At 43.3% G+C, this 12,046-nt stretch overlaps 1 protein-coding gene across 7 annotated transcripts; it reads left to right on the top strand.

Moving 5' to 3' along the window:
* Positions 1-1,888: 1,888 nt before the first annotated feature.
* Positions 1,889-10,397, top strand: LOC122942316 (zinc finger protein OZF-like). 7 transcript variants are annotated; one of them, XM_044299862.1, is made up of 5 exons: positions 1,889-1,983; positions 4,353-4,584; positions 4,990-5,178; positions 5,255-5,378; positions 8,533-10,397. In XM_044299862.1, the coding sequence occupies exons 2-5, from the start codon at positions 4,480-4,482 to the stop codon at positions 9,951-9,953; spliced, it is 1,839 nt and encodes a 612-aa protein (XP_044155797.1). In that variant the 5' UTR covers positions 1,889-1,983; positions 4,353-4,479; the 3' UTR covers positions 9,954-10,397. The 7 variants fall into 7 exon arrangements, with proteins under 7 accessions (XP_044155797.1, XP_044155802.1, XP_044155801.1 ...); XM_044299867.1 differs by having other exon boundaries at positions 1,891-1,947; positions 4,432-4,584; XM_044299866.1 differs by having other exon boundaries at positions 1,903-1,983; positions 4,432-4,584.
* The last annotated feature ends 1,649 nt before the right edge of the window (positions 10,398-12,046 follow it).

Genomic DNA, 12,046 nt, shown 5'->3' with positions numbered 1-12,046 from the left:
AAACACTGAATGAGGGCTCATGCACACGACCGTATGTATTTTGCGATCCACAAAATACGGATCTGCAAAAAAAAAAACTGATTACATCCGTGTGACATCCTTGTTGCACCCATGTTTTTTGCAGATCCATTGTAATAATGCCTGTCCTTGTCCGCAAAACGGACAAGAATTGGACATGTTCTATTTTTTTGCAGAACGGACTTGCAAACATACGGATACGGAATGCACACAGAGTCCTTTCTATCAGAGGCCGGTGCAGTCAGCGCGACGACGTCATTGAGCCGCCTGAGCCGTACAGCACGGGACACAGGCCGGAAGAGGCCTGCATCACATCGCTGCCAGCCTGATGGAGGTAAGTATAAGTGTTTATTTTTTTATATGGTACTACTTACTGGCAGATGATTGGGGGGGGGCACTTGTTACTGGCACATGATTGGGGGTCATCTATGGGGTCACTTGTTATTGGCACATGATTGGGGACACTTGTTACTGGCACATGATTGGGGGGCATCTATTGGGGCACTTGTTACTGGCACATGATTGTGGGGCATCTATGGGGGCACTTGTTACTTGCACATTATTGGTGGCACTTTTTACTGGCACATTATTGGGTGGCTCTATGGGGGCACTTCTTATTGGCAAATTATTGGGGGCATCTATTGAGGCCACAAAGAAGGGGTATTTTATATGGGGGGCTCTGTATAGGGGCATTTTATACTGGGGCACATTATGGTGGGTACCATGGGGAAGGGGAGAGAGGAGTACTATGGGCTCATCTATGGGGGCACCAAGAAGGGGTATTTTATACTTGCAAATTATGGTGGACACTGAGGGCATCTACTGGGAGCATTATTACTTCTGGGGCACAGTGGGGACATGTTGGGGGCACTGTAGGAGCACTATTACTACCATATGTGCTCTAGCAGAGAATTATAACTATTGGTGGGACTTTTGGGAGCACTATTACTGTGGGGGCACCTTGGCACAGTATCAGCTGACCACAATTAATTTCGGGGGATGTTATGTTTACACTATTAGTGTTAGGGGCACTAAGATGGGAGGATGATGGAAAAGGGATGCGCACTGGGGTGTGCTGAGTAACCCCAATTTTTTTCATTGCTATAATCATACTGACCCTCAGAATAAGGGCTCATGCACACAAACGTGTTTTCTTTCCATGTACTTTTTTTTTGTTGACCGTATGCGGAACCATTCATTTCAATGGGTCTGCAAAAAAAAACAGAAGTTACTCCATGTGCATATGTCTGTTCCGCAAAAAAAAGAACATGTCCTATTATTGTCTGCATTACGGACAAGGATAGTAGTGTTCTATTAGGGGCCAGCTGTTCCGGAATGCACACAGACGTCATCCGTATTTTTTGCGCATCCATTTCTGTGGACCGCAAAATACATACGGTCGTGTGCATGAACCCTAAAGGTAATGTGTCATTTATACAGCACAATGAACAATGGTGCGTTTTTTTTCCAATTCCACCCCATTAATACATTGTATGGAATGTTAAATAGTGCCATTAGAAAATACAACTTGTTCAGCAAAAAAAAGAAGAGCCCTCATACAACTATGCGAATGGAAAAATAAGGCAGGGAGCAACAAACTAAACAATGGGAAGGGGTTAAAGAAAAAAAGAAGCTGTAAAGCTATGCTGACATGACATTTGGTCAATTTTTCGACCTTGAGGCCAGACTAAGCATAATCATACCTTGAAATGTACCAGCCTCAGAGTTTGATCAGTGCTGTAGATTTCACATCATACACAAGATGGCTCCAAAACACAAGACAAATGATGAAGTACAGTGCACCCTCTAGTGGTGACTTCTAGCTACAGCCACAAACTACAACTCCCATAACTCTCTGCACCAGCAACTACTTCCAGGTTGCTTTCTATCCCTGCTTCATGTGGGAAACAATCTAACTTACAGAGGAAGGTAATAACAAGAGTCTGATCTGCGTTATAATACTAGGTGTGTATAGGTGGGGGGGATATAACATGCATTATAATAAGTGGAATATATGATCTGCATTATAATATAATAGGAGTAGAAGAGACTAAAAGCTAATGATATGTGTGTGATCTGATGCCAGCAGAAGGAGTTATAATGGGATTTCTAATACTAGCAGCAGGGGATATAATAGACTGTATTATACAAGGTATTGGACAAATAAGGGCTATAATGGGCCTTTCAGCATTAGGACCATAAGATATTACAAGCCTTATAGTACTTAGGCTGCTGGAGTATCAGCATAGGGAACGCTGTAGAGACAAATCCATAAAACTGTGGCAGAATTGAATTTTATTTCCAATTCCACCCCATTTGAAAAAAAAATCACGCCTTCCACTACAAATTATGCAGTATTAAGTGTTGTCATTACAAAATACAACTTGTCCTGCAAACGACAAGCCCTCAAACGGCTACATGAATGGAACATAAAAAAGCTATGGCTCTGGGAAGGCAGGGAGGAAAATTAAAACGCAAAAACGCGCTGGGACTCTAGGGATTAAAAATTTAGTGTGTTTATTAGAATCCATTAAAAAGTCATAGCATGCATATCTATTGGGTCATGATAAAATCCATATATCAAAAAGACAGTTACTCTCCGGTCAGCACGTACCTGTTAGCGCTTAAACCATTAGCGCAATTCTTCAATGAGCTCTGGGTGACTCCTGGGCTAAGGGTGCATTCACATGACTGTATATATCTTGTGGTCTGCAAAACGCGGATCCACCAAATAAGGATGACTTCCATGCTACCAAAGGGTAGGACATGGCGTTCATGGACCCATTAAAGTCAATTGGTCCGCATTTTGTGGACCGCAAAATATATATGTTCGTGTGAATGCAATCCAAGAGAAGTTATGGCTGGAGGGCAAATGAAATACCAGGTTGGATTTCAAAAGAGCTCTGTTTATTATACCAAACAATAACTGGGTGGTTACAATACGATGTAATATAATGCTACGCCAATCGTCTTTGTAATAATACAAATAAGAGAATATATGACAGATAAACAAATTACTGTCTCTAATGCATGTCTGCAAAAATATGGGAAAATCTAAAATTAAGATAACGATTGACACATAACTGGACATTTGGAAACGAAGGGCTATATTAGACGTGCAGAGGGTCGGCCAGATCATTCGTAGGAACACTTGTTAGCGATGATAGGCCTGTGTAAAACTCCTTCATCAGGCATTCACAATTTGTATGCAGGCTAAAACATCAATGTCTGCATGCGGCAGATCATGCTGTCTAATCAAGCTCTTCTGCCGGCAAATAATGACTGTGCAATGGTATTAGCGGTCACTTCTCCCCATACTGTGGAGGAGATTGCTTCATGTAAATGCAGCGGTCTCCTTCACTGACGAGCAGGTGATTGTCTGGAAGGAAAGAAGCCAGAGTAGGGCCTCTTTCACACGAGCGTGACGGATTGTCTCCGGGTGCTTTCAGTGAAACTCGCACCATTTTGCAAGCAAGTTCAAACAGTTTTGGCATCATGCACACGACCGTTGTTTTGGTCCGCATTCGAGCCGCAATTTTTGCGGCTTGGATGCGGACCCATTCACTTCAATGAATGTCCGCATCCGTTGCTCCAATCTGTGGTCCGCCCAAAAAATATTACCTGTCCTATTCTTGTTTGTTTTGAGGACAAGAATAGGCAGTTGTATCAATGGCTGTCCGTGCCGTTCCGCAAATGGCGGAACGCACACGGATGCCATCCGTGTTTTGCAGGCTGCAAAACACAAAACGGTCGTGTGCATGAGGCCTTTGTCTGCAATTGCGTTCAGTTTTTTCTGCACGGATGCAATGCAATCTGATGCATTTTTCACGCGCGTGCTAAGGTTTACAAACAACATCTCCTAGCAACCATCAGTGAAAAACACATTGCATCCGCACTTGCTTGTCCCATTCACTTCAGAACTGATGCGTGAAAAAAAAAACAGCTTATGTGCACAGACCCATTGAAATGAATGGGTCAGGATTCAGTGCGGGTGCTATGCGTTCACGTCACCCACTGCACCCACGTGGAAAACTCACTCGTGTGAAAGGGGCCTAATACAGTCCTTACTTTGTTAACACATAGATAAGATACATCAATTGGACTATTTGGCTATCTTGTTGGCACGTTCAGTAGGAAGGACAGCTTAGTTGCGATATTTAATGATAAGTGATTGGGAACTTGAGCCTGACTGATAGAAACAAAATGTATCTTGTATTAAGCTTCTAAAACAAACATTATTTATTTATGTTTGATGAGCAGAAATATAATTGTAGGCCTACAAGATGGAGGATAACAAGATGGCTTTAGCAGGACCCTCTGGTCTTTTTTCACAGCCATGGTGAAGAAGCAGAGTCACGGTATCTTTTTCTCATGTCCTTCAGACACTTGATAGCAGTTGTGTCAATTCCTTAGTTCCCAGGAGGATGATCATCTGATGTATTTGTCGTCCATACTTCAAAGATGTTACCAAAGACTACATCACTAAAATTGACAAAGGAGACACACGAGGTGACTGAGAGGATCCTTAACCTCACCTTTGAGATCATATACCTGTTAACTGGAGAGGTGAGAAAGAATGGAATAATGTCATATGACATCACTTTTTCATTTTAATTTAGTACTTATTTTCAATTTGTTGTTAGTGGGGGTAGTCTTGACTCTAAGACCCTCATTTATAAGCAGAATAAATGGGCAGTGGGCACCACAGTCTTATTACTGCAGAAACCCTCACATTCAAGCCGCTGGGTCCATTCACACATTGACGGCCAGTTGTAAGTTTAGGCCAATAAACGTAATACACGGGAAAACCTCTTTAACTAGCAACATGACCAGGAAGGTGAAGGATTCTGGGAAACATGACACATGGCTGGACTGTAGTCTGTATTAATAAACCAGACACCAGACTGGAGAGGTGAGGGATACTGGGAATGTATATAAGTGATAGTTATCAGTGTCGCTCCCCATGTACAGGTTTACACAGCCGTGAAGAAGAAATCTGATAAGTGTGTGACTCCCAGTAGCCGTACCCACGTGTCAGGAGGATGGAGAAAGACCCAGAGCTCAAAGGAGTCGCCATCTGATTCACTGATACACGAGAGAAGTAATGATGAGAAGATCCTGGAACTCACCAACAAGATCATTGAGCTTCTGACTGGAGAGGTGAGCGCTGCTGGGAATGCTGGGACACAAGAGATTTGCCTCATATCTGGATGATGACTATCATTGTGTGTGTCAGGTTCCTATAAGATGTCAGGATGTCACTGTCCATTTCTCCATGGAGGAGTGGGAGTACATAGAAGGACACAATGATCTGTACAAGAACATCACGATGGAGAACCACCAGCCCCTCACATCACCAGGTAAATATTTTAGCATTATAATACCTGACTTTAACTCCCCAATAGTGTTGAGCGAACTTGTGTTTTAAGTTCGGCGTCTAAAATTCAAGTTCAGGTTATCAAAGTATCCCGTTATGGATTCTAAATTCCGTTATGGTCGGTGGTAGCGGAATCCATAACGGGATACTTCGAGAACCCGAACTTTAGACGCTGAACTTAAAACACAAGTTCGCTCAACACTACTCCCCAACAGTCACATTAAATTGAAAAAACACTCCCAATAATGTTCACTTTTGTTTATTGTAAATCTTGAATTTATGTCTCATGTACATAAAGTTAGTGCATAACTCCGGTGTCTTAAGTGCCTATTTAACTCTCTTTAATAACCAAGCTAATTTTAGCCTTAAATGGTCACTAACTTTTCACACAACTTTGCATAAATCAATAGTACAAGCGACCATAAAATACCATAATATTTCTTATCAGAGAGAAATGTTTAGATCTCACGTTATTAGCTTAAACTACTTTCACACTAGCAATTGCAGAGACAGCTTAGCCTCTAGGAGTAACAGCAATGCCCCTGTTACTCCTAGAGCCTGATCTGCATATATTGAAACATCGTTTTTTTTCTCAGCAATGCTGGCACATATGAACATGGGACCAACATAGATGTCTTCAGCTGCCAAGCGCACATGCAACAGTTAAAACTGTTTCATAGGTACAAATCTGCTGACAGACGCCCTTTAAGCTGGCCATATGCTTTTAGAATAATGGGCAGGGCCGGCGCCATAACCTGGCAAATGGGCAAGTGCTGGGGCCCAATGCTCCTGGAGGGGCCCACTGAGCTGCTATGAGCACGTCCATCAATACAGATGGAAGCTCTCATTGCTGTCATTTTACTTACGCAGTACCACTTTGGTGGGCCCTCTGAGTCACATGAGGCCGGCTGCTGCAGAGACTCAGACACGCCCCTTCTACACAGGACATGCTGCCTGAGGAGAGAGACCGGCAGGGCTGGAGCAGAAATGTGAACACAGGTTGTCAGTGAGTCTGCACTGTGACTCTCTCTTCTCTGTGGGACAGGAGAGGGAACTCTTCAATCTGCTGCTGGATGCTGCTTCATTCTATTTAGTTGTTTTACTGTTTCATTAAGCAGTTTGCCTCCATGACACCTGCCCCCCCCCCTTCATATCCTGTCCTATCCCATCCTCATGGAGCCCCTGCTGTCTCCTTTCCTCCCTCATGTATCCAGAGCTCCTGTTCCACCTCCTATCTCCTATTGCTGCCCTGCACAGACCTCCTGCCCCTACTTGTTGTATGAATCCCCCTCAGAGCCCCTTCCACCAACTTGATGTGTCTGCCCCTCCTGTCCATCCAGGACCCCTGTCTCACTCTTCTGCCTCTCATTATGGTGGCATCTGAACCGTATTCACCATAAGGACCTTCTAATGTCACAGGGTCATGTGACTGTGCCCCTTACCCCGTACTGTGCCCCTAGTCATTCCCTGTACTGTGCCCTCTTATACCCTTTTATCCAGTCACGGTATGGTGGTTTTATCACTGTATGGAGGTGGTATCCAATAACTGTATGGCCATAACTGTATCCCCTTCCCTGCCCACGCCACTTTTTTTTAGACCTGGCATGAGCGGGAAAAGATACAGATTGCGGTGCTAAGGACCTTTGCGCCACAATCTGTGTCAGAAATACGCCTTATATAGACTTATTTCTATATAATAAATGACCCCCTAACTGTATTATTATTTGGGGGTAGGGCTAATATCTTTATAGTATATAGATTCTAGTGTATTATACTGTGCCCTGTATTTCCCAGTAGATAAATGATCCTTGGGAAACACAGTCCTCATCCATGACCACCAGGACCAGGTAGCGCTCTGTCAGTACATGGCGGCCTCTCCTCTCCGCCACGCTGCTCCGATGTGTACTGGTGCTTATTCTGACACTAAGGCTGGGTTCACATCCGATTTGTGCCATCCATTTAATGTATACCAAAAACGTATATATTAATAGATGCCTCAGACTGATGCAGTACAGTGGCGTCTGATCACCATACAGTTCCATTGTAAAAAAACATATATGTTAACGTATGCATTTTTTACTGGACTCTGCAGGATACAAAAACTTGGAGTGCTGCACATTTGTATACATCAAACCGATGGGAAAAAATGTCATGTGAACCCACTGGGGGGGGGGGGCCGTACTAAAATTTGCTGCGGGGCCCAGTCAATTCTAGCTACATCACTGCACATCTCCTTCTTCTCTCCTCCAGGCCCGGCCCAGGGGTGACGTCATGATGTGTGTCTCAATGCTGCAGCGGGCCTGAGGAGAGAAGGAGCGCAGGGAGCTGCGGTTAGTTAATGACAGGATCGCCAGCTCCCCTGCGCTCCAGTAATGATAGGTATCTGAGGGGGCCACTGGGGGTGTCATTACACTGTGAGGGCCCCTTACACAATATAATGACCCCCAGTGCCCCCCATTTAGTATAATGATCCCCATTGACCCTCCATTTAGTATAATTACCACCAGAGCTCCCATTACATATAATAACCCCCAGTGCCCCCTCCATACAGTATAAACCCCAGTGTGGGGGTGACTGGGGGTCATTATTCTGAATGGAGGGCCACTGTGGGGTCATTATGCTGTGAGAGCCCTTTACATAGTATAATGACCCCCAGTGTCCCCCATTTAGTATAATGATCCCCAATGGGTCTCCATTCAGTATAATGACCTCCAGAGCCCCCATTCAATATAATGACCCCCAGTGACCACCATACAGTACAATGACCCCCAGTGCCCCCTCCACACAGTATTCCTCCAGTGTGGGCTACTGAATGGTGGGCCGCTGTGGGGTCATTGTACTGTGTTTGGGGCCACTGGGGGTCATTATACAGTGTGAGGGGGGCATTGGGGGGTAATTATAATGTGTGAAGGGCCATTAGTGGTCATTATACTGTATAGGGGCTACTGGGGGTCATTATACCATGTGGGAGCCTCAAGGGGGCCCACTGGAATTTATCGCCCAAGGGCCCACATGAACCTGGAGCCGGCCCTGATAATGGGGGTCATATAGTATGGCCTAAGAAGTGACTTTGTGTAACTATGAATGAGTAATAATGAGTAGTATAAATATATTACATGAATTTCCTTTCTTAATAGGTGACTCAAATAGTATACATTCAGCTGCAGGAGATCATGGACCAGTGTTTGCCAGGATGGGTAACAGTGTCAAAAGATTTAAGGATGATATTTCAAGACTGAAGAAAATAAAGCCTGTGGAATTGACGTCATCCAACATGGGAAATATTAAGAAGCCTAACACTTTGAACTTCGATACACCCACAGAACATGTGCAACAGTATCCATCATCTCCGGTTAAAAAGGAATCGGTCTCAAGTGATGGAAGAAACCCCAAAATGTCAACACCCACAGATCATGCACAGCAATATTCAGGTCTTCAGATTAAGGAGGAACCAGTCTCATGTGATGAAGAAAACCTTCAACATTTGGATGTGGATTGCATGAAAAATAATCTTACAGCCCCACATCACAACAGATGTTTTGTCCAAACCAAAAATGATGAATCCACAGAAGTTGAGGTTAGGTCACATCATATGGTCAAAGACAAAGTTAATAGCCAGAAAATTGACAAAAACATGGAGAACACCGTTCCTCTTGAAGGAAACCCAGTAAATGGTGTGAGTTCAGAAAATCAAGATAAAAATTTAAAAACTTTCACATGTTCAAAATGCAATAAAGATTTCCCAGATAAGCAGCTCCTTGCCCTTCATCAGAGTATCCACATCAGGGAGAAGTTATTTTTATGTTCTAAATGTGGAAAATCTTTTTCTAACATCTCTCACTACATTAGACACCAGAGTATCCACATTGGAGTGAAGCCATACACGTGCCCCGATTGTGGGAAGTCCTTCAGTGACCGCTCATACCTCAGCAAACATCAGAGAATGCACGCTGATCTCATATCAAAGCCATTTAAGTGTCCTGAATGTGAGATCCGATTCATGAACCAGTATGAACTTGTGGCTCACTGCAAAATCCACCAAGGGAAGAAGCCTTTTGAATGTTCAGAATGTGGCAAACGATTCACTAGAAATTACCATCTTCTCAAGCATGAGAAGGTCCACACGGGGGACGTGCCTTTTCTTTGTTCTGAGTGTGGGACTTGTTTTAGGAATAACGCACTCCTTGTCAAGCACCAGCAATACCACTCCAAAGAAAAACAGTTCACCTGTTCAGAATGCGGAAAGTCATTTTCTGATCGTTCGCACTTTGTCCGTCACATAAGAATCCATACTGGCGAGAAGCCGTTTGTGTGTTCTGAATGTGGTAGACGTTTCAATGATAAATCCAGTCTGTCGAGGCATCGCAGACTTCACACAGGGGAAAAACCATATACTTGTTCTGAATGTGGTCAATCATTCAGATACAGTTCCAGTCTTTTCAAGCACCAAGAAGTTCACAGTATAAGTAAACCATTCAAATGCACGGAGTGTGACACATATTTTATGAGCAACTCTGAACTTCTCACACATTGTAGTCTCCACTCTGCAGGGAAATAATGCCTCTTCTATACCATAATAATTCTATGGGACCTTATGGCTTAAATGTGATCATCCAAGTTCTTATTGTTTCTGGGAACCTGTTAAAATAGTTTATAAATTATACCGTCCTGAACCTCCTTGAATCCAGCACCACCACTCTGTCCTCTCTGCTATTTTGTATTGGTGACGTATTTTATAACGCTGCAGCCAATTGCTGGCCTCAGTGAAGTACTGCATGAAACCACGCACCACCATGACAGGATGTCACCAGTGCAGGCAAAACAATATATCACAGCTACAGCCCAGTAGAGAGGACAGAGCGGCACTGCTGGATAGGAGGCAGCTCAGGAAGGTAAGTTTTTAAAAAAATAATTTTAATTGGTTTCGAGCAGTTTGGAGCATTAACAAGAAAGGAAATTCCTTTAACTATGGCAGAACATTAATAAACCTAACATGTTTGGACCCACGTGTACGATGAATCTTTTGTACATAGAGAATAGGTTTAAGGAACTCTGCTTTATTTGATAAGGTGAGGATCCAATATAAGTTAAGACTGCCTGTTATATAGGAAAAAGCTACTTTCCCTATTGTTGGTATGGTCATTACCCAATACCCCTGAAGAGGCCAGGGATCTGGCAAAACATTTTGGTGGCAGTGCACAATTATATTTGATTAGTTTGCTACAAGCTACCGCTAATAATATCAGATAATTACCACTATGTAGGCGAGTCAGGCCTCGTCCACATTTCCGTTTTTAACTGACATGTGCTGTCTGCATTTTCTGCGAACAGCACACGTAGCCATTAATTTAATTGTGTCTGTTCACATTTCAGTATTTTTTTTACTGCCCGTGGGAAAGTAAAATAAGAGGCCATATTGTGATATATTCACCATTTTGTATGTATTTTAAAGTAGGCCGAAAGAGGTTCATGAAGAGGACACAGTTTATATAATTTCTTCTCTGTACCAGTCTGAGAAGAGTTGTTCTTTTCTCCTTATAGATTTATGACTGAGATAAGGATATTCTCTATAAATATCCCTATGGTTTAATGTCTATTGATGAAGCAGAAAATGTGTGATGTATATGTATAATGAACGTTAAGTTTTAGTATAGGATAATCAATAGGACATATGTATTGTACTATGTTTAATATTATAAAGGACGTCAATGCATCTATTATCTTATAGATTTCTCACTAGGAACGTCTATGCTTTAATCGGTATATGTGTCTAAGATAATCCCTTAGCTTTGATTTAGGATTACTTATGTTATGTGTATGGAATGTAAGACGAAATCAGACCTGGACATTTAAAGGGGTTGTCCGGGTTCAGAACTGAACCCGGAAATACCCATATTTTCACCCAGGCAGCCCCCCTGATGTTAGCATCGGAACATCTCATGCTCCGATGCGTTCCCTTGCCCTGCGTTTCCCTTGCCCTCGTGCAGGGCGCAGGCTCTTTTGTTTACAATAACACACTGCCAGGCGGAGGCTTCCGCCCAGCAGTTTGTTCGGTGACGTCACCGGTTATGATGTGCGTGCTTTAGCACTGCCCTAGCTGTTTTACTGGCTAGGACAGCGCTAAAGCCAACCCATCAGTGTCGGTGATGTCACTGGGCTTCCTGGAAGCTCCATGGATGCGCAATTTAGCGCAGGGCAAATGAGAGCATCAGAGCATGAACTTCCCCGATGCTAAAGTCAGGGGGGCTGCCTGGGTGAAAATGGAGGTGAACCCGGACAACCCCTTTAACACTTACTAGTGATGATGCTATTTGCTCATGCAATAGTGCCACCTACTTACGAACGAGTAACATAACACCAACAGCAGAAATGCATTCTGGCTAATAGTGACATAACAGTCATTATCATATTTACGCGCCTGACTGACAATGATTGGGAAAACTCCAAGTTTAGGAAGGTGTGTCTAACTGATAAGTTTATGATCATAAACCACACACACAAAAAGCACAAAAAACACAGGGAGGACAAAGAGAAGAGAGAGAAAGAAAGGAGAGACACCCCAGGAGAAAAATCCCAATGATAAGAACAGACTTTAAAGCCAACTTCTCTTAGACTCTGCATATCGTCTGCATTCTCGGGTAACGCATAACT

This window comes from Bufo gargarizans, chromosome 6, assembly GCF_014858855.1.
Source record: "Bufo gargarizans isolate SCDJY-AF-19 chromosome 6, ASM1485885v1, whole genome shotgun sequence".
In the NCBI taxonomy this organism is placed as follows: Eukaryota; Metazoa; Chordata; class Amphibia; order Anura; family Bufonidae; genus Bufo; species Bufo gargarizans.
Note: the sequence above shows the minus strand (reverse complement) of the source record. Positions and strands in the feature narration are given on the sequence as shown.